Raw genomic sequence first — 20,663 nt, forward strand, 5'->3', positions numbered from 1 at the left:
CCAACTGCAGCTTTAAAAGTAAACTTTTTGTGTTAGTGTTTTGATTAGGAGGCTCCACCTGCAGATTTGCGTTCCTGCTTCTGCTGTTGGTTTGTCTGGGTTTTGTTAGCTTGCTGAAGTCAGCTTGGTACATTCATCTTACTAGGATTTAAATGTGAGTCTTCAGATGGTGGTCATTCAGCTTTTGCATTTAAATGTGTGTGAGCATTGTTCCTTCAGCTTTTTGTACAGAAGATACAACAGAAATGTAGGCAGTAAACAGTTGAAAGTGGAGCTGCTTGCAGAGCTGACAGCTAACCCATCCGTGGTGGTTTGCGGTGCCTTGCACTTCAGAATTCTGAGAGATTATAAATCAATCAGGCTGGTTCAGGAGATAAGACTGTGACAAGGTGCATGTTTTCCTCCAGATGTTTTTCTGTTTAATCTGAAACACAAAAGTCGTTTAATTAATTAGGATAAACATAGTGGCAGATTTACTTGGTGATTCCTTCACTTCCTCTGAGATTTTAGAGCAAGATTGTTAATGTGTTCTGGTTGTGTCTGGCAGGATGTTTCAGTAGGGCTTATTGATTTTTATAATTTATTAAGCCCCCTGTTCATTCTCCTTCATCTTCCTTTTTTCAGTCGTCTTTCTTGTCTTTTTATCTTTCCCATGACCCTGGTGATTTAGGTGGAGGGCCAGGTTGTGGCCTTGTTGGTCCAGAATTTAGAGCGCCTGGATGAAAGTGTGAAAGAGGAAGCTGATGGTGTCCACAACACGCTGGGTAAGTGGCTGTTGCCCAGCCTCTCGCTTCTTTCTGTGTTTTGTACACAGGGTGAGTGTTATCCCTCCCCTTCCTTTCCTCCCTACCTCCTTTCTCTTCACACTGCCAACACTGTGGTGGAGGATCTAGTGCAGCTTTTGTTCAGGTACAGCTTTAGCTCACTGTAGAGCCTAGTCCCTTGAGCCAGTGTTTGTCGTAGGGCTGCTGGTAAGGTGCCTCTTCCCAGGATGGTTACATAGGGAGTTGTTGCTACATGGATGAAATAGCACCAGCTCCGCTGCCTGTGTATTTACTGTGTGCTTATCTGTGAACTCTGCTTACTCTGTTATGAGAGCTGTTCATGTCTTGGCAATATAATATAACTTTCAGGTTGTAAAACATTCGTATTTCTTATAAGTACATCACTACCTCTCTGTTCCCCAGTCCTTGCACAGCACAGTAACTGCTTTGCAGCATGTTGCCGTTATTAGCATTTAGACCATCATCCGCTCACTTCAGTCATTTGGGATTGTAATCTCCCAAGGGCTGGAAGAATGAGAGAGGCCAGAAACATGAGATTTGGAATTTTTACTGCCGTTGTTATTGTTTTGTGCAGTGAGAATTGCTGCTAGAGTAAAGGGAAGTATCTTAGGCTTCTTCCAGTGGGAGCTGGTGTCACACTAAAGATGGACTGTGTGGGCAGTGTTAAAACTGAGAGGGTAGCATATACCTGAGCTTAAGTCTCACTTTTTTTTTTTTAAAAAAAAAGGTAATTTGCAAATAAGAGGCAACTTTGAGAAGAGCAGTGCAGGCCTGGGAAGGACCTGGCAAAGCAGCGATGATGCAGGCCTGAACTGAACTGTAGGTGGGCAAAAATGGCTGTTTTATGTGTCTTTCTTCTCAGCAATTGTTGAGAACATGGCAGAGTTCCGACCAGAGATGTGCACAGAAGCTGCGCAGCAGGGCCTCATGCAGTGGTTGCTCAAGAGGCTGAAGGTGAGCTTGTTTTCCTGGTGTCATTTGGGAGTTATCACAATAAAAACTGACGGGTTACTGGTCTGAAAGCTGGTGTGCTCGAGACAGTGTTTGGCACAATACTAAAGGCCCAAGGCTATTTATTATTGCTTCTTTCTGTTTGTGTAGGTTATCTTTATGATGAGTTCTGACATTTGTGAATACAGTGAATTCAAAACACCTCAAACTGGGAAGTATGTCCCTTTTAACTTACTGTAAACTAGCAAAATTGAAGGAGTGGCTTTATGTGTGAGAAGTTCTACACAACATGATGCAAGTCTGTGAGCAGAAGTACTCTCATTTTCATAGCATTTGCCTGGAAGACTGTCTGTAATGTTGAGTAGTCTTGAATGTCTTTTGGGTTTTACTTGTTTCTGTGGGAATTCTTTTTGGTAATGTGTCCCTGATTCTTCTGTGGGAACTATGGTCTTTCCTGCAGTTGGCCCCTTCCCAGCACTACAAAACAGCACTCGGGCTCCAACCGCTGATGTGGTCATCCCCAGCAGCTGTGATACTGCTGCATTCCTAGCTCAAGCATCAGTAGTGCTAGAACTCTTGCCAGCACCAGCCTTCCTCCTATAGACCAGTTAGTATGAACTTAAAACGTTGCTTAAAATAAGCCAGTGTTGCATGTGTGTGTGTTGGAGAAGCCAAGTTAACAATAAAAGATTAGAATTCAGGGTTTGTATCCTCCGTGGTTTTGGCTTAAACAGACATACTTCTGTGTTTATATTATAAATGTCTTATAGTAGAAAGTGTCCTTTTTCTGTTTGATTCCTGTGTGGTGGATTTCTGGTCCATGGCTGAGACCTGTAGGAATATAAAAGCTGACCAGTGAGTGGGAAACCTGATAAAAGACCATGTTATGCCTTTGCTTCCTACATTTCTAACACTTTTTCAAGTGGGGTCCCTTGTTTAACTGCTGCTAGTGTAGCTTATTCTTTGAACTCATCTAGTCGCCTTTTGAATACCAAATTACTTTTTGATACAGCATCCTGTGGCAGTGAGTCACACAGTTTAACTCTGTCTTGTGTAAAAAGATGCCTAAACGTTCCCTAGAAAATACTGTAGGAAAGGAATGTATAGTTCCACTCTCTTACAGAGCTAGTGAAGGAAATTTAGCAAATAGATTCTGGCTTTTTCCTAACCCTGTTAGTAAGGCATTAGCACTTCTATACTTAAATGTCACTGTGGTTAAAAGGCTTCTGAATCACAGAAATACTTGTCAGCTTTGTAAGCATGCAGATACCCCTCTGTGTACCTTGTATACTTGTTAGCAGCAGTAACCTATAATTTCTCACTACAGGTAGTAATATAATTGTATACCTTTTGCTTAAAAACAGAAAGTGAAGTTAATTTTCTGCCAAGCAGGTATGTACTGCTGCCTGCCTTGTAATTACTTTGGCAGCTGAAAGACTTAGAAACTTGGAAAAGCAAAATAATAACAACTTGGGTTCCCCTGTTTGGTGCCACAGAAAATGAGTGTTCATGGTGTTCAAAACTTGGTGCTGAATGTGTCTTTCCTTTGCCCTGGCATGTATTAAGTGTCTCGGTTTGGGGGTGTGTGACCAGACAGGGCTTTTTTTTCTTGCTCACGCGCTGTCATGGGGAGCTGCACACTGATGAAAGCCCATCACAGGTGCCTTTTCTGTTGACAGTGCTTGGTCTTGAATCTCTTGCCCTGACAGATGTGGTTGGGATTAAACCAGGATCTCAGCATCTGGATAGAGCGTTGTGCTGCTGAAGAATGTCTGTGGGATGAGTTTTAAAATGAGGGTTCTGTCTAGGAATCTATGAGGACATCTGGCATGCAGCACAGAGTGTGAATATCTGTTTTCTGACTACATTTCAGGTTGTGTAATTGTATTCTGACTGTCAGAACTGCCTTGGAAAGCTCAGATGGAGAGCTTAATAGCTCACTTTTCCAAACATAAGCAGGGTTTGATGGTGGTTTGTGCAGCCTTGAGAGAACAGAGCGTTGAGTATTGTTTCCCAATGCTTGCCGTAGGACAGCAGTTGGTATGCAGGGTGACGGAAGCCAGCAGAGCTGTACAGCACTGAGCACCTGCCACCTTCCTCTCCTCGTGCCACTGATTGCTTGGAACTGTTACGTGGCTGCTATAAATACCATCATCTACAGAGTAGCTGGGGATTGTTTGAAATGAAAAGCTTTATTTAAAGTCAATGCTTTGTGGCATTTGGGATCTTCCTGCTTTTTATGTTTTTGTGTTGCATGGTGCTTGTGTATTGTGACCTTTTCTTTAGTAGCAGGTCGGGATAATTGGCCCACTTGTAGCCTTGTGCAGGCAGGTTCGCTCAGTCAAGCCGCAGGTAGTCATGCATTTGTGGGAAAAAATTGTGGGTGAAAAATGGTATGTTTTAAGCCTAGCATTTATTGCTAGCTTTTTTTCACCCTCTGGAACAGTGGAATACAAGTAGCTGGTAACCAATGATTTTTAAAATTGTTTTGCTTATTTTATGAATTCCTTTGGTGAACCAGATTGCATTATTATCTGATCAGTTAATGTTTAGTCTTTTTCTGTAGATGAAGCAGCTTTGGCAGCATGCAAAAACATTGAATCAGGTTCAGAATCCCACTTCAGGGATTATTATTATTTTTTTTAATTTAAATTCAGCATTTTGGTTTCATTATGAGTACTTTTTTTAACATATTTGAGTACGGTGGGAATGTATGAAATGAAAGTTATGTGACTGCAGGTTAAACCCATCTCATGTTCTTCTGACTGTGTCATTGTGATCCTCATACAAAATTCTGGCAGTTACTATTTAATGTTACTGTGATGTATTTTCTGAAATTCTGTTTTTGGTGACAGGTGCAGACTTTCAGAATAGGGATAAGCCACATGCATTCATACAGCTTCATGGAAAATTTGTCAGAGGAAAGAGATTCTGTGTTGCAAACAACTGGAGACTCTTTTCAGAGGTTTTGACCCAACTTGGTCAAACCTACTTATGTAAGACAGCATGAAGGATCAGAGCCGAGTTTCTGCACATGCGTGCACAAGCACAGCCCCCACTGTCACCCCTGAATCAGAGAGAATGATTACTGTTTTGATACTGAGGCATTCTGCAAAATTACTACTCTTGTATTTTGGTTTAAGTGTTGCTCATATGTTCAGCGATTTGATTAATGTGTTCTTGAAATCAGTGAAACAGAGTGCCATGCCCTGATGGGTCTCGTGTTCCTTCTTCACCAACAGGCTAAGATGCCTTTTGATGCCAACAAGCTGTACTGCAGTGAGGTGCTGGCTATTTTGCTTCAGAATAACGATGGTGAGACATGCCTCTGGTATCGATATTCTGTTAGGGTAGGATCCAGGCTTCTTTCAGATCACAACAGCACTCTTCTGCCTTTGGCTTCCCTTTACTGGTGCTCTCTCCCCTGCACGCGTGCTCTCTCGCATATACATGCACCCTCTCTTTCTCTGCAGCTTTTGTACTCTGTCAGGCTGTATTGATTTTGTTCGCTGATGTATCAGTGTTAGATGGCTGTAAAATCTGACAGTTAGCTTCATTTTTCTCTCTCTTTTCCTCCTTCCCCCCACCTCCGTCTAGACAACAGAGAATTGCTTGGGGAGCTGGATGGGATCGATGTGCTGCTTCAGCAGTTATCTGTGAGTAATTCACATACACCCTCTTTACCGTCAGAAGACTTGCAGGCTGGGTACGAGGAGGTGGAACAGATTCTGCGTGTAGCATTGTCCTAGCAATCTGTAGATACTACAGCACAGCAGTACTTTATATTTAGTGCTGGCATAGTCCCTGAATAACTTCCACACAATTATCATCCATGGTAAGTGAGGTTAATCCCTGTTTTAAAGATGTTAATGTTGAGGTACACAGAAGTTAAGTTATTTTGTTACAATTGCATGGCAAGTTGGAGATAGGCGGGGCTGCAATTTGGCCATCTTCAGCATTCTCCACTCCAAGCACTGGGCTGTGTTGTGCCTACATTTGAGCTAGCTGAAGGTAATGTGTTCATAGTTCACTTTCATTTCTTGAGGTAGCACTGTCTGCAGCACGCTCAGGTATGCATTGTGCCTGGGACTTCTCTGGTAACAAACTTATCCACATACTTTTGTGAATTGCACAGTCGGTGAACTTGCCTTTCCCTTTGGAGGCCCCATATTGTCTTTTAAGTCAGGCATTAGACTGCAGCATGTTTGTTGGTATAGTCAGGGCAGTAAAAAGGGCACAAGAATTACAAGAGTGATATGTACAATTGCTGGCTTATGCGTATCAGATGCTGAAGACTTGTGATGCAGAGTGTTAGTGTATACAACAGCATGGACCAAATTAGGCTGTCCATTTTGGGGTAACTTTGCTTTCTTTGTTGTGCAGGTGTTTAAACGACACAACCCTAGTACAGCAGAAGAACAGGAAATGATGGAGAACCTGTTTGACTCTCTCTGCTCCTGCCTAATGCTCAGTTCCAATCGCGATCGCTTCCTGAAAGGCGAGGGTCTACAGCTGATGAATCTGATGCTTAGGTACCCAAATAACTCTGTGATTTTCCTGCCTGCTTTTGATGTACCAACACACTTTCTGGCTAGATATTTGTGTTTTGCTGTTTATAAAATTTCTGTTTTAGCATATTTGTCTTCTTCTCTTTTTCCAGCATGTAAGTTAGACCTTCTCAGACATCATATAAGCTCCACTTGTTGTCTTTAGCTTTGTTTCCTAAGAACTGGGGTTACTACAATAGCTGCTGGAAGGTAGCAGTGCAGATGCCCGGATGAAAGAATGCTGTAGGTCAGACTACTAATCCTCTAAAGATTTAATAGACCCCTCTGAGGGTAAGAGAGAACCTTTGGATGTCTCTAGGGAAAACACTTTTCCTTCTGTTCCCCAGTTCAGGCTTCATTGTGTTGCATATCCTCTGAGCTGGTGAATTTTTGTGGATTTTGATAACGAAAAATTGCTTTTGTGAAATGGGTGTAAGTATGCATTTCTTCTTGTGATGTGTTTTGTCACACCATTAATCTCTAGGGTTTCTCTACTCTCTTTTCACTTTTACTTCCTAGCCTGGTATTGAAATATGACCTTGGCGCTGAGTGCCTTCCCCCAGACCCCAGAACTGGGTGCAGTGGGGCTCTGTCTGGCTTTCCCTGGTATGCTAGGCTGTGTGCAGGGGCTGGTTAGCAAATGCCAACAAGAAATGATGGATTCAACCAAATGTGGATTATTCAGATAGGAGCACTGGGTTTTCCTGAGGCTAATTAAAGAAAAGCTCCAAAACTAAGAATGAGAGGGAAGCCTCCCTCTGCCTCGAATACTAAGCTGCTAAGCTAGCCTTGCAGAACTGATTACTTGGAGTTCTTGTGCCGTGTGGGTGGGACTTGGTGTTTGGATTTTTAATAGCTTTTTTCCCATTTTTGGACTCTACTGTTTGCTACTCTCTGCACCAGGATCCCAGCTGGAAAATTACGATGAGGAAAATTTCTCCCTGGATGCATTTCCCCCTGCCCCTCCCAGTAGTTGTGAAGGGGTTAGAAGGGACAGAGCATGACTTAACTAATAGCAGTAGCTATGTCTAATGGAAGAAGTTTCCAAGACCTCAGTCTTTTGATGCTTAGGAACCTAACTACAGGCTGAATGGGAACTGGTAAAGTGGCAATGGAAAAAAAGTAACAATTCACAGAGTATTTTCTAGAAACTAGTGTAACTACTGTCCATGAGCATGGACTATACTGACAGCTGATTATTTTACGAGTTTTTTTTAATTTTTCTTATGTAGCTCAGATAAGTAGAGAAGAGTTGGAAGTTGTTTTTACGATTTCCTCAAACAGCCAGGTGAGTTGATAGCTGACTGTTATCCCCAGACCAGCTCCCTTCGGGCCCTGACTTGTCCTACACTGCAAATCTCATTTAGAGAGAGCAGCACCCAGCTGGACAGAGAGTAAACTTCTTGTTTCCAATTATGTCTTCAGACTGGAGTTGAAAGTGTTAAGCTGGTACTTTTATTGCTGATTCTATTTTCTCCTCATTTGATGAGCTGCCAACCACTTTTCTTAGTACTTCACGCTATCCGTGTTGACATGTCAGTTCATTCCTATACACAATTTTTTTTTTTTGTCTTAATACTCCTAATGAATGAAACCTCAGGATTCTGACACAGGTAATCATGCATGTAACCTAAACCATGTGAAATTGGTGATGCTCGGCACATGCCTAAAGGTACTTCCATACTTCAGACTGGCTGGCTGGGTCAGAGCTGCAACGCTGTCCTGAAGTGTTTATTTTTGGTAGGTGTGGTGTTTCCTTATTGGTATTACAAGCTTGCTTCTGGTATGCATAACACAGAGGCGACTGTGTATGTGTTAAGTAGCTAACTCAGATCTTCAGAAGTGCAGGAACGTGGTGCTAAACTGCTGTCTCTTGGCACCTCTTGAAAACCAGCTTACTGGGTTCTGTGTTTTGGTGCTTTGTCAGTAGTAAGTAGTAAAAGAATGAATGACATTAGAGTCACAAGCTTTGTAGAGAGCATAAGAGATGATTAAGGTAAAAGCATTGGTTTGTCTGATGAGAATTAGGGAATGGATGTGGGAAGAGGGTGGCTTATTATAAGGAAGAGCTTTGGACATGCTCAGCTGCTGCCATGGCAGGGTACTTGCTTTTGAAGGTAGAAGGGGGTCCACTGGACTTAGTGCTTTGGTGAGGAAAATAGAGCACGTTTCTGTAGCTTTCAAACTACCAAACAAAGCAAAACATCTGAGAACTGACACTGCAAGGTTTTAGTGTTCGCTTGCTTGTACGTTTTTTATATATGTATTATTATCCAGAAGATATTAAACGGCTATTAATTCCGTTAACCTGTTATCATTGGGACTTCTCTTGTTGTACGCTTAAAAGTTCTTACAGGTGCTCAGTTTTTCTTGGACAGTACTGCTTTGGTAACTGCAGGCTAGCACTGTAAATAGGGAGTGAACCCTGAGAATTGTGATCTAGAGTGCTGCATGGGAGTATTGTACTTCTGTATCCTATTGATACCTTCGTGACAAACAACAAAAAATAGAAATGCCATTCAGTTGTGATTGACCACCTCGCCCAGAAACAAGACAGAATATTTTTCTCTCCTGTCAGTGTCCTCTGAAGACTGGGAGGAGAGATCTGTTATTTTTTGGTTTTACTCTGAAGGCGGTTAATCATTGTACTGTAGTCTGTGCAGATGAAAGGACAAATAAGCAAAGGTGAAAGTTTATTGACATGATGTGAGATAGATAAGCTGTGTGAGAATAAAGATATCAGGCTTGAATCTCCATTACTGTCTTAGGGAACGTAGCATTCTGTATGTAGTGCTGCCCGATACATCTAGCCAAGTTGTTCTGTTAGTAATGGTCATGCACACAGACCTGCAGGAAGGTGTAGTGTCTTTCAGCTGAGCATTTAACGTGCTGAAGAGATTCCTGTAGACAGTAATGAAAACAGGACTATTTTCTGTTATGCTGAGCCTTAAAATGTGTGGCCGACAGCGAAAGACGGTGTATTGTGTGAGCTTCTACCAGTTTATGGGGAGACAGTGGTAACACCTGAAAATGAGTACAGCGTGGCTTATGTGTATTACGTGCGTGTCCATAGCAGGCTGTGCCCTGGACCTGGTGTTGTGGTCTCGGGCTTGCAGTTGGCCATGGGAGCGGAGCTTCACCGAGCAGGTATGTGGGAGGTGTGCAGAGGGGCCTGGGAGAAGACCGGATTGGGAAGGACAGCAGAAACAAAGTCAGAAGTTTTGAAGTAGGATGAGAGCACGTGTATATATAATTGTTTGATTTGCATCTCTGCAGCAATGAAGGCTTGTTTATTTTGTGGACTGTCTTTATCAAAAAAAAGATGGTTTACCAAGGCAGTAGCCACCAGTGGAAAGTCTGTAAATGTCACATAGAGTTAAATTCCATTTTTTTTTTTAGGTCAGGAAGCACTTTTTAGTACGCAGTCCCTCAACCTTGCCTTGGTAACCTAAATGCAGTTTACCTTACAAAGCCAAAAGAGAGAAAAACAGGCTTGTAATGTCAGTTCCCTTGCGCGCACTGACAGGAAGCTTATTGCTTTTGCTGTAAAATTGTGTTAAGGTTTGGAGGAGATGCAGCCACTCAGTTCCCAGGGGATCTGTCAAGAAGATTCTCTGTTGCATAGGAAAAATGACATGTGGCTTTCCCAGTTATTAACTGAAGGTGCACGTGTATGCACATAGACAAATGCCGCAAAGGGAGCTTAGGGAAACATGCATCACTTGGGCGGCACAGTTTTCTATTCTGCAGCTATTCAGTGGCATTTCGTGACCCTCAAAAAAGCATTTGCTCCTGTACAGCAAAAACAAGGTGAAAATGGACACTTCTGTACGGCTCCCTAAAGGTTGACTATAGCTATTTCAGGGTATATTTTTTACAGTTATTAAAATCCTTTTATGTTTTCTTGTCCTGCTGTTCCTAATGACCCTATGGAAGCTTAGACTGTCTCTTTACTAAATCTTCTGGTTAATTAAACAGAACCATTTTATGCAGCATATTTCCCGGAAATCTAGAATTCTGCTTTTGCTAGTATTTTAGAAGGAAATTGTGTTATGTGAGTGTGGAAAGTCCACGTAATGTTAGCAGCTCTTCTTTTTGAAATAATAAATGCACTGAAAGAATTCTCTCAGATGTAAAAGTATTAAAAGGAGGAAAACAATGATTAGCAAATAAAGTTGTAATTCAGAGTTCCCTGTGAAGACTGAGGTCACTCCCTATTTGGCGATACTCATGTATGCTAGTCTTTGAATTAGTGTACAGCTAAAAGTTACCTCAGTAAGCACAGATGAGACTAAGATAAACTGCTTGCCCTCTGGCAGAATAAATATTTCAAATAAAATCAACTCTAGACAGTCCAGTCAAGCAGCTATTGATCTCTAAAAGCCTGAACTTAAACCCAATGAATATTCCAGAGATCAGCTCTGTGCAGCCTTCCTAAATGCTGATCAATATGCAATTACTTCCCCTGAAAACATTTCTTATATTGTCTGTCCTAAGAAGTCTTTTATTTTTAGCTCCCTGTAGAGGCGAGGTGGGGGAGTTGAGCCACCTTCCTGCACTGCTCTTCACTTGTGGGTAGAACTTGCTGCTGCACCAGATCCCAGCTGCACGTGGTGCTTTCAACAACTGCTTTGTGTCCGTTGGAAGCATCCGTGGCTGCACTGGGCAAAGTAACTTTCTTCTAGGCTACGGTGTTAATACATAGGTTTTGAGTTTGCATGTTGGTATGGATTCATGAAGTTTCATCTCTGAAGAGAAGGCGTTTCCCACAGCTCTCTGGAGCTTGGGCTTCAAGAAGCCCTGGAGGAGAAGACCCTGCTGATGGACGTGAGGTCCAGGTGGCTCAGCAGGCGCTGTTTGCAGGTGGGCAGGCTGCTGCTGCACTGCTGGGCTTGGCAGGGGTGTGTGAGGGCAGCGTGAGTGCTGCTGCCTGCACAGGGGGAAGGAGGAGGGAGCTGAACTGTGTCAGTGCTTTCCTAAACTTTATAGATCCTTATTCCAGGTCTGCAATAATATCTGAGTGCCGTATGGTAATGTGGAGCAACTTGTGTGTCCGAGGAGAACTGTTGTCTCATCATCTCTCCAGGGGAAAAGCACAGCTTGTTTCTGGGGGGGATTTATTTTTATATGTGCATGTAGCTATGTATTTGTTAGACGATAAATTCTCTTAGAGAAGTCAGAGGAGGTTGCCATGCACTTGGAGTGGAAGGTGGTGGGGCTTGTGACCATCCTGCCGTGGGGGAAATGTCCTCCTGGGCTGACTGGCCTGGCTTTTGGGGACGCTTTCTTGTTCTTCACCTCACGTTAGCTCCTGCTGATGTTTACCTGGTCTGTTGGTTTTATGGGCTGTATTAGTGACCACTTTTGTAGTTCATGTCTCGCAGGATATTTTACATCTTTCCCTGGATGAATTACAAATCCCTCTGTTTCTGGTTTGAGAGACACAGGACTTCTGGAGATAATTTTCAGACCATCTGTGTGTTATCAGTTTGAGTTACCAGCATCAGCATTCTGAACTCACCTTAAAACAGAATAGCCCAGAAACTATCTGCATCCTTCCAAATGTGATTTCTGGAGACAGGGTTTTCTTCATTATAGCTGACCACCAAGCTATGTGTACTAAACGTAGTCCTTTATTAAGTTGAATTATTGCTAGATCTAAATCCTAATCTTTTTGGTGTGACAGTGTTTGCCTTGTGTACCCAACCCAGTCTCCCCTGCTATTTTTTTCTAGCATTTGTAAGATGCTGAAGAAATAACTTCTTCAATAGCTGAGAAATAAAAAGTAAGAAAATAAACCCATAACAATAAAATTATAAAATGAAATAAAAAGAAAATAGGAAATAAAAAGAAATAAAAGACGTTAAAAAAAGAAATAACCAAGAGAATACTCTCAACCACAGTTTTGAAAAGAGTATTTCTTAATACATTGTTTTGGCTTTGTGAAGAAAAACTTGCGTAGACCTTGTGCTCAGACTCTTCATACTTTCCTTGTCATATTAATTTCCCTTTTTGTGCCGTCTCTTTAAAGCAGTGTGGTCCAAAGCTCCTTGTGTCCCTGAAAAATTTAACTGGTGTGTTTCTTTCCACAGAGAGAAGAAGATTTCCCGCAGCAGTGCCCTGAAGGTACTGGACCATGCCATGATTGGACCAGAGGGCACAGACAACTGTCACAAGTTTGTTGATATCCTTGGTCTGAGGACCATCTTTCCTCTCTTCATGAAATCACCCAAAAAGATAAAGAAAGTTGGAACAACTGAAAAAGAACATGAAGGTAGCGTGCTCCCAGATCTTTCTTAATGTCCTAGAGCGGGTGAATGGATGCAAGTGGCTGAAAAGTACTGCAGTGAGAGGGAGTGGCACATCACCAGGGCTTTCCAGGGCTCCTGCAGCTTTGGGTGCAGGCAGCCTGCCTGCTCCCTCTCGCAGGTTAACTGTTGATGACACACTTGCCCTGCTTGTCTTGGTGTTAGCAGTTCCTGATGATTCCATTTCACGTGCTGTTAATAAGTTATCTTACCTTTTTTGGGTCTGTTGTTTGAAGCTCTGACTCTGATGCAAAACTCTTTTGAAGAGAGTGATGAAGCAACTACAAAAGTCACCTCAAAAGCAGTGTTTTCATGGCTCTGAGCACTGAAGTATGACTCGATGAACATAAAGCATTGCAGAAAGAAAGTGCATGCTTTTGAAGTTGCTTTTTTTTTTCTTCTCCCCACCACCCCCCGCCTTCCCTTCCCTGGAAAAGTCTGCTTTAATAGGAATCTACTGTGGAGTATTACTGCAGGACCTTATGCTGAACTGCATCTCGGATCGGTCCCACCTGCTTCTGGTAGCATTACCTTTTCCATTTTGTTGATAATTGTCTATGTCTTGCAACAAACTTTAAATGCTGCCAGTGGTGCTTGAAGTTTTGTGCCAGTTCGTTACTCATCTCTGTTCTTTAAAGGGTGAATAGAGTCAAAAGCTGAAGAGGTGTGAATGGGTCTCAGGCTTGCCTAGTACCCATCCTTAACTCTTGCAGCAAACAAGGTGAGATGGGAGGGAACAGCATCAAAATGGGAGCTCTAAACCCAAATATCCTGCTTTCGTCCTGTCCTCGCAACTCAAGTGGAACCAAGCATGCCAGTGTTCTCCAAAGCAAAGGCAGGGAGGTGCTGCCTCGGGCAGACCTTGTCGGGCACCGGGCTGAGGCACTGGCTGGGGCTGAACAGCCCCTTTTTCTGGAAGAGCTGCAGAGCTAGGGGCAGCTCAGTGGGCGTCTACTTGTCTTCCTCCTTCCAGAGGACAGGGTGGTGAGGAAGAGGAGAGGCAAAATGAGCAAGCAGCTGTTTTCTTCTTGAAAACTGTGCTGCTGGTGGGCTGGTAACTACATTCGTCCTAGAGCACCAACATTAGAAGATGACAATGCCCTTAACAAAGGTGGTGGCTTGGCAAGGCACGCTTAGGCTGCAATAGCTGCAGCAGTGGGCTCTATGCCTCGGAGGTGGTGGGTCTGAGGCTGGAGGGTGGGTCGAAGCAGGAGCTGGCAGCGCTGTGGGCTGTGTATGCAGGCGTTGCCAAGGCTCCTTTCCTAGCGCAGGTGGAGAGAAGGGGCTTACCTGCAGCCCAGCACCAGCCACTGGAATGATTTACACACAGGCTGCCAATTTCAGCTGCCTTATCTGTCTTGTATTGTGTTGCTTGTCGTGGGTAGATAATGGTGAGCAAAAAATGCTGTCATGTGTTCCTGGGTTTATGTAGTAAAATTGTGGAGACTGCAGTTGCTCTTAGATGATGGATTTAGGGGATGTTTTGAAATCTTCATTTGCAGTATGAAAACAAGGTGGTTTTAATTCCTACCAAGAGAAACCTCAAGCTAGAATACAAGGTTCTGAGTAGAGATCTGGATCTGTGGCTCATGTCATTGACTTAATTTTTCAGTTTGGGAAAGTGAGTTAATCTCAGTCTCATCTGCTTCGTCTTGAGACTGAAGATGACATCTGTGTGCAATCTTGGCTACTGTGAGGATTAGGTAGCAGTCTGGAAAGCCCAAACGGGGTCAGTTCCTAACTATTTCTGTCACAGGAGAAAAAAGCAAATCTGCCCTCAAGAAAATGGAGTGATCTGTGCAAACAGTCTTGTATTATACCTCCATCGCATTAATATTCAGAAGAAATGGAGGATGTTAAGATGAGTCCAGAAATCAGTTTTATTAAAATAAAGTCTCCCTAAACCACTGTGGTGGTAAGTCCAATTTTCTTTGTTTTGCATCGCTGGGCAGGTAAGTTACTGAATTTCTAAAGATGGGAGTTAATTGAGATGTTTAACAGGGGTTCCCTTGGAGCCTGTCACAGCCATTGTCCTGACACGTGTATAAGCAGCATAGTATATGTTTTTACTTTGCCAAATGTTACACCAGCAATACAGTAATTACTCTGTGCTCAGGGGCACTGCTGGTTGATGGTCGGCTGCCAATACTGCAAAAACTCCTTGGTGCCTGCTGGTTTCGAAGGAAACAGTGCAAGTCTAACGTGACTGAGAATTGATGCCCTCTGTGCTGTGTTGATCCTAGGAACACGCTTGTTTCTGCATATCTCTTTGTTTATTTATCAAAAAGAATGCTAATATGCAGTCCTCTCTTGTCATCTTTTCTTGTAAAAACTTTCTCTTGTGTTCAAACTCTTAAAAAAATATTAAAAATTAATTAGAATGATCCTCTTCTGCTAGGAGAGCATTCATGTGTATGTCAAATGGAGGAACATTTTCCTTTAAAGGATTAACTAGAATGGCTTTGTAGCAGAGGCATCAGTATTTATTAAAAAGCAGCTCTAAGGAGCTGCGCTGTGCATGCATTCCCTGTAATGCCATTGAGACTGCGTCGGGACAGACACTTGTGGTTGTGCTGCAAAAGATGAAATTCTTAATGGGCTATTAGGCTGCAGGTTTAATTACAACTGCTTAAAGGACAGCCCTGCTAAAATGCTCCAGCTCTGAGCAAGGTACCAACCAGCTCTGCCAGAAGCATTTGCCCACTGAGGCTCTACCTCTGCTGCCTGCCCTGGGCATCCCTGTGTCTGCAGCTGCAGAAGTCTGCATGTACTGGTGCCGGCTGGGCCTCAAGGATGCTTTAGCTGCAGTTAGCTGCAGAGACACTCTTCTCATTGGGCAACCAATGCTCCATCTTTAAAGCACAAAATCTTTTGTATGCGTCTTGATAGTGGCAGGGAAATACTCCCCTTGTCTTTATTTTATAGTAGCGTTGCTTTTTACGTAAGAAAGAGTCTGTAAAATAATGCTTATTTTATTGTCTTGAAGGCGGTGTTCTGAATGTGACAAAATAATAAATGCCCTGGTGAAAAAAAATCTCAACATGACTTGGTGAGCTTTTATTTATTACAGAAATTTATAATCCAAATAAAATCTGATAAAAATAACTTTTCTGTAATGTATTTCTCTCTGTTTTTAAAAGCTAGCATAAAGGTGTCAGTGCTGGTTAGCTACATTTTAAACACTGTCAGTGTTTAAAAATTATTTTACTCTAGGGAGCCTGTGAACAACTTAAATCCAACTGCACATATTTATGCTTTATATACACCATGTAATTAGGAAGAAAAAAGGGAAAATTTCTTAACCATCTTTATGGATGATGTGAGCCTGTACATTATCTACACTTGAATTTTGCCTGACTTTGTACAGATCATGATGTACTTCTGAGGGTATTAGGTTTGGGATAAAAATCTCATTTGAAGCAATTTGCCTTTTTCTGAGGCAGTGAAGCAACTCAAAACAGAAGTGTTTTGCAGTTGAAGACAGAAACGGCTTGGTTTTCCCATGTCTGTGAGGTCAGAATGCTTGTGAGTATCCAGCTGGGTTAGCCAGCCTTACCGAGAACGAGCCTGTCATTGTAGAAGGTAGTGTGTCCTGGGTATGGTTCTGTTGTGAAGTTGTTGAATGGCATTCTGGGGTCTGTCTGACAGGCTGCTTGGAATTATGTGGAGCGGATGGAAGGGTGGATGAGGCAGTTTCTGGGAGGTGGAGAATTAGTGACAATCATTACTGCAGAAATGCATTTAATTCCACTAGATGCTCGGTGTGTGGTTTTGTGATTGCTCCCTGCAATCTTCCTGATTAAGGATTGTGATCCCTCTGGTGGTGTCACCCAGAGGGGCGTCTACTCAGTGACTGAGCACCATGTACGAGGTACAACACGATGTAGCTTGGCTGTAGCCTTTTGTTGTGGCTTATCAATACAGTAAGTAACACAAGGTAGTATAATATAGCCTACCTATAATGAGCATTGGTAGAAAAGTAAAGGCCAAATTGTGGAGGAAATACGCTCTTGGTCAGTCTGAGACCGGGGGCTACATTACATATATAAAAGGGTGAAATCTGCTGTGTTCATGTGTTCTGATGGGGCACCCTGAGGGGAGACCGGCTGCCTCGTGGCTTCAGTGGAACTGAGCTGGGAGGGCAGAGGGGCAAGGGTCTAGTGTGTGTGATTGCAGGCACAGAAGGGGAGTTTGGCTTTGGGTGGTTCTTGGCATAAATGTAGGGTAAGATTTGAAATAATGCTTTGTATTGTGAATTTTGAAATGTGGGGATTGCTGTATGAATGTCTGTGTTCTGAAAACTCTTCTGTTGCAGAGCTGAGCCTCAGCTTGTCTTCACTATCCCTAAGGGTGCAGCGGCTCTTGGTACTGGGCTTCCTGCAGCAGCAGTTGAGTCGAGGTGTTGGAGCTAACTGGAAATTGTTTAACAGTCTCGGTGAGCTAAAAATGGAGAAAACACAAATTCCTTCCGAATTAGGGAATCTGTAGTGAAGCAATTGTAGCTTGCTTGATAGCCTGTATATTCTTCAGCTCTTTCTCAGGACAGTTATTTGCAGTCTACTTTTGCTCACTTGTAGAGTCTCATGAATGATACAATTAAGTTTGTCCAATTCATCTTCATTTTAAATGCCTTCTCTTGACTTAGATGTCAGTTTTACTTAGGAATGCTTAATCTGATAACCTGAGGATTAGTTCAGCCAATTTTGAAATGAGAATTCCTATCACTGTGCTTTTGTTACCTGTTCACCCTCTAAAAATAAGGAATCCTCTTTTAGAAGTACTCGCTATACACTTCCTTGAAACAAACAAATATAGCAGCCTCTTATTTCTTAGTAAATAAGCTCTTACTCCTTTGTAGCATACACTGAAAGGCAGCAAAACCCTTGGAATGAGTATCTGCTGTGGAACTAAGTTCCCTGGGCATGGAAACATGAAGGCAGCAACAGAAAAACAGCCTGATAAAAAGTTATCTTTATTAACTGAACACCCTCTGTCAGCCAGCAGAAAATATTTTTCATCTGGTGGTCTTCTAAGTGAATACCTAGGGAAGACATCAGTCTGTTTAAACAGAACTTTATTATGCCAATTTGTTATTTTACCATCAGCCCTCTAGAATGTGACAGGAATTTGTTATTTGAATGAGCCATGATGCTGAGTACAGTGTTAGATTTATCTCAATTAAAGTTAGCATTCTTTGTTACAAGAACATGACAAAAATAAACTTTCTCAGTCAATAGAAATAATTTTGTTTTACATTCAGTGTGATGGCTGGATTCCAGCTCACCAGGGGCGTTGTGTGAGGAGCTTTTTCAACCTTTCCAGGCCTCACTTTACTCATCAGTGAAATCGGTATTTCTTACTGTTGGCAGTATTTTAAGATAAGATTTTTCTTGGCATAATACTGTGATGCTTGAGTGGGTTACTCTTTTAAAATGCAGATGATTAATGCTTGTGAAAACAGGTAAGCTTATGAGATGCTACACCACTGGAATAGCACGTCCCTGGTACCACCTGTAATCCTGTAACAAACCAGAACACTATGGGGGTGCAGAGTGGTCAGTCTTCCGTGACTGCACTGCAAAGCGCCCAGCTGAATGCATTTCATATGCATACGAAAGCTGTGCAGAGGAGAAACTCCAGGACACCTCCCAGCACTCCTTTTCTGCTGTGGTTTTAGGCTTGGTGAATAGTACACCTGGTCCTGGGGTGTTTTGGCAGCGTGAGAGTTCTCACTGCTGGAGCCAGGGACTTACTGGCCCTTGGGATGTGCCAGGGGCTTTGTCCAGGTTTCCAAACAAACGTTGTGTAGGAAGGGTAGAAGTTTCTGAAAGAGATGACTTTTTTTTTATTTTCCCTCCCTGGTATTTTCCTGCTCCTAATTAGAAACAACAACTTAATCTTAAGAGAGTTTATTTAAGAGCCTTCTGTCTTGTATGTGTTCTGCTGGTTCACCAGAATATCCTCTTGCCCACCTCATGGCTGCTGTCCCCCTGCACCCTGAAGCACGCCTTCCTCTTCCTCGGGGAGGATGCTTGCCTTCTCTGCATCAGTGTTGCAGGGGTGCGTGCTTGAGCTTCCTCCCCTGCTAGGCAGATGTCTGTTATAATGAAATGTACAAAAAAAAAAAAAAGGGGGGGGGTGGGGGGGCTGGGAATAATAAAGGCAGAGGAGTGTAATGTTACGGCTTGATTTGACAGGACCTCCTGCTGTTGCAGCTGCCAGTGCCAGCCATGGAATAGATTAATCTGTATTCCAACACGCCGCAGCTGAAGTCAAGATCGATCTAATTAGGGTGTTTTAAACACTGCTTGCATTCTGAAGTCTTCGTGCCTGTCTGGAGAGGGAAAGGCTCCTGAAAGCCCTGGTGATCTTGGTCTAAGCAGGACTTTGATGCAGCTGGGTGAGCACACGCAGTGTGACCTGCCTGGAACCAGGGACTTGGCTGGCAGGGCACGCTGCACTGCAGCGGCGGCATCGGGGGGAGCGGTGGGTAAGCCACTTGATGGGGCAGAAAGCAGCATGATCTGCTTATAAGAAAGAGGCCTCTGTCTTCCCATATCCATGAAATTGTGAGATTCTGGGATGTTTATATGAAGAAAGTTGTTCTTGATGCATCCTACCTGCCAGCTGATGACTTGTTTCGTTAAAGGGACCTTGGTGGTGCTGAGCGTGGCTCATTTTGCTGTTTGCTTTTCAAAGGAAACATATTTAGTTGTTCTTGGAAACAGAGGCTAGGTAGCAACTTCTGCCTCTGGCCTTGTCTCTTGCCTTCCCTGACAATGAAGCTCTTTGTGCATGTGATGTGGACTTTGGCTGAGTGTTGACATGATTATTGAGAAGTTCCCAAAATATTCAGAGACAGGCAGGCTGCCCGAGGCATCGCCTGAGGGTGATGTGCAGCTTGTGGCCTCTCTTTGTCAGCTGAGATCAAAGCTGGGTAGCTGCAGGTTTTGCTTTCTGAGGACCCAGAACAGCACCAGCTACTAATAATTTTTCCAAAGAAGATCCGATCTGGAGCAAATATTGTGATTACGGGTTTTTAAAATTTTGTTATGTGAGAGATGTATTGGTGCAGTCTGTGGGAATGTGGCGAGACCCCCACATCTGCAGGAGCCTTCACTCCCAGGTTAACACCTCTGGCTTCTGATTGCTTGTGTAAATGCTTTAACCTGTTAAATAATGGATTCAGCCACTTACCCTGTAGCACTTCTCTTACCCAAGATTTTCCCTGATTTTGGCTGGTGTCCTTGCACATGGATGTTGGTGTTTATTGGGCCAGGAGTTGCATTATAACGTAATTGTGATTTTTAGGGGGGAACATGAAACATGTGCTTCCTCCCACCCCCAGAAGCTGATCAAAAAAAGTTTAGGTAGTTCAGAAATATTCCTGTAAAATATTTTTTTGAACACTTTGACCAGGTAAGTATTTCCTGGATTTTCTGCAGTGATGTGTTGAAAGAATAACCTCATTCTTAAAAAGCCTGCGTCAGCTCCTTTAGACTTCTCAGTAATTTTAAAGATTTTATCAATAAAATGGATAAATATCTGCATATGAGCACCAAAGCAAAAAAGATGGTTAAAATAACATTTCCTAGTAAAGGAATATTGAAATAAAGCAATGAAGGTATATTATTGGTGAGAATATTACTACTAAAATACTCTGTCAACACTTCTAAATGCTTCCACAAAAAGAAGGTTTGGGAATAAGTAGTGTGAAATACAGAATGCTGTCTTCTTTCTAAAACAGCAAAGCATCTGTTGGGATAGATATTTATATAAAAAAAAGTCTTCATTTTGTTGTATTTTTTTCACCTTAGGAAAACAGGATCTTGCAGGGACTTCAGAGGTTTACAATATTTTTTTGATGTAGACACTTAATTTGGTGTTGCTTTTTGTGGAATAACTGTTTCTCTGCAGCGAGAGTGTGCACTGACATACCCAGAGCCATCCTTCACCCCCACGTTATCCTGTCAAAATGACAGAGCAGCCACACGGTGCTGGCCACCTGATAAACCTGTTATCTCCCCTGCTCCTCCTGCCAGCAGCTCTCCCAATCTCTTTGGTACATGAAA

At 42.8% G+C, this 20,663-nt stretch overlaps 1 protein-coding gene across 1 annotated transcript in view; it reads left to right on the forward strand.

Annotated features, from left to right (window-relative positions):
• Nucleotides 1-20,663, forward strand: part of CTNNBL1 (catenin beta like 1) — a 55,582-nt gene that overhangs the window by 18,871 nt on the left and 16,048 nt on the right. Inside the window, exons 6-11 of the mRNA XM_055813812.1 lie at nucleotides 671-764; nucleotides 1,648-1,739; nucleotides 4,979-5,051; nucleotides 5,334-5,392; nucleotides 6,120-6,268; nucleotides 12,376-12,557. Coding sequence (XP_055669787.1) covers nucleotides 671-764; nucleotides 1,648-1,739; nucleotides 4,979-5,051; nucleotides 5,334-5,392; nucleotides 6,120-6,268; nucleotides 12,376-12,557 — 649 coding nt within the window. The remainder of the gene's footprint in view (nucleotides 1-670; nucleotides 765-1,647; nucleotides 1,740-4,978; nucleotides 5,052-5,333; nucleotides 5,393-6,119; nucleotides 6,269-12,375; nucleotides 12,558-20,663) is intronic.

The sequence above is a fragment of the Falco peregrinus genome, chromosome 9 (assembly GCF_023634155.1).
Source record: "Falco peregrinus isolate bFalPer1 chromosome 9, bFalPer1.pri, whole genome shotgun sequence".
NCBI classification, from domain to species: Eukaryota; Metazoa; Chordata; class Aves; order Falconiformes; family Falconidae; genus Falco; species Falco peregrinus.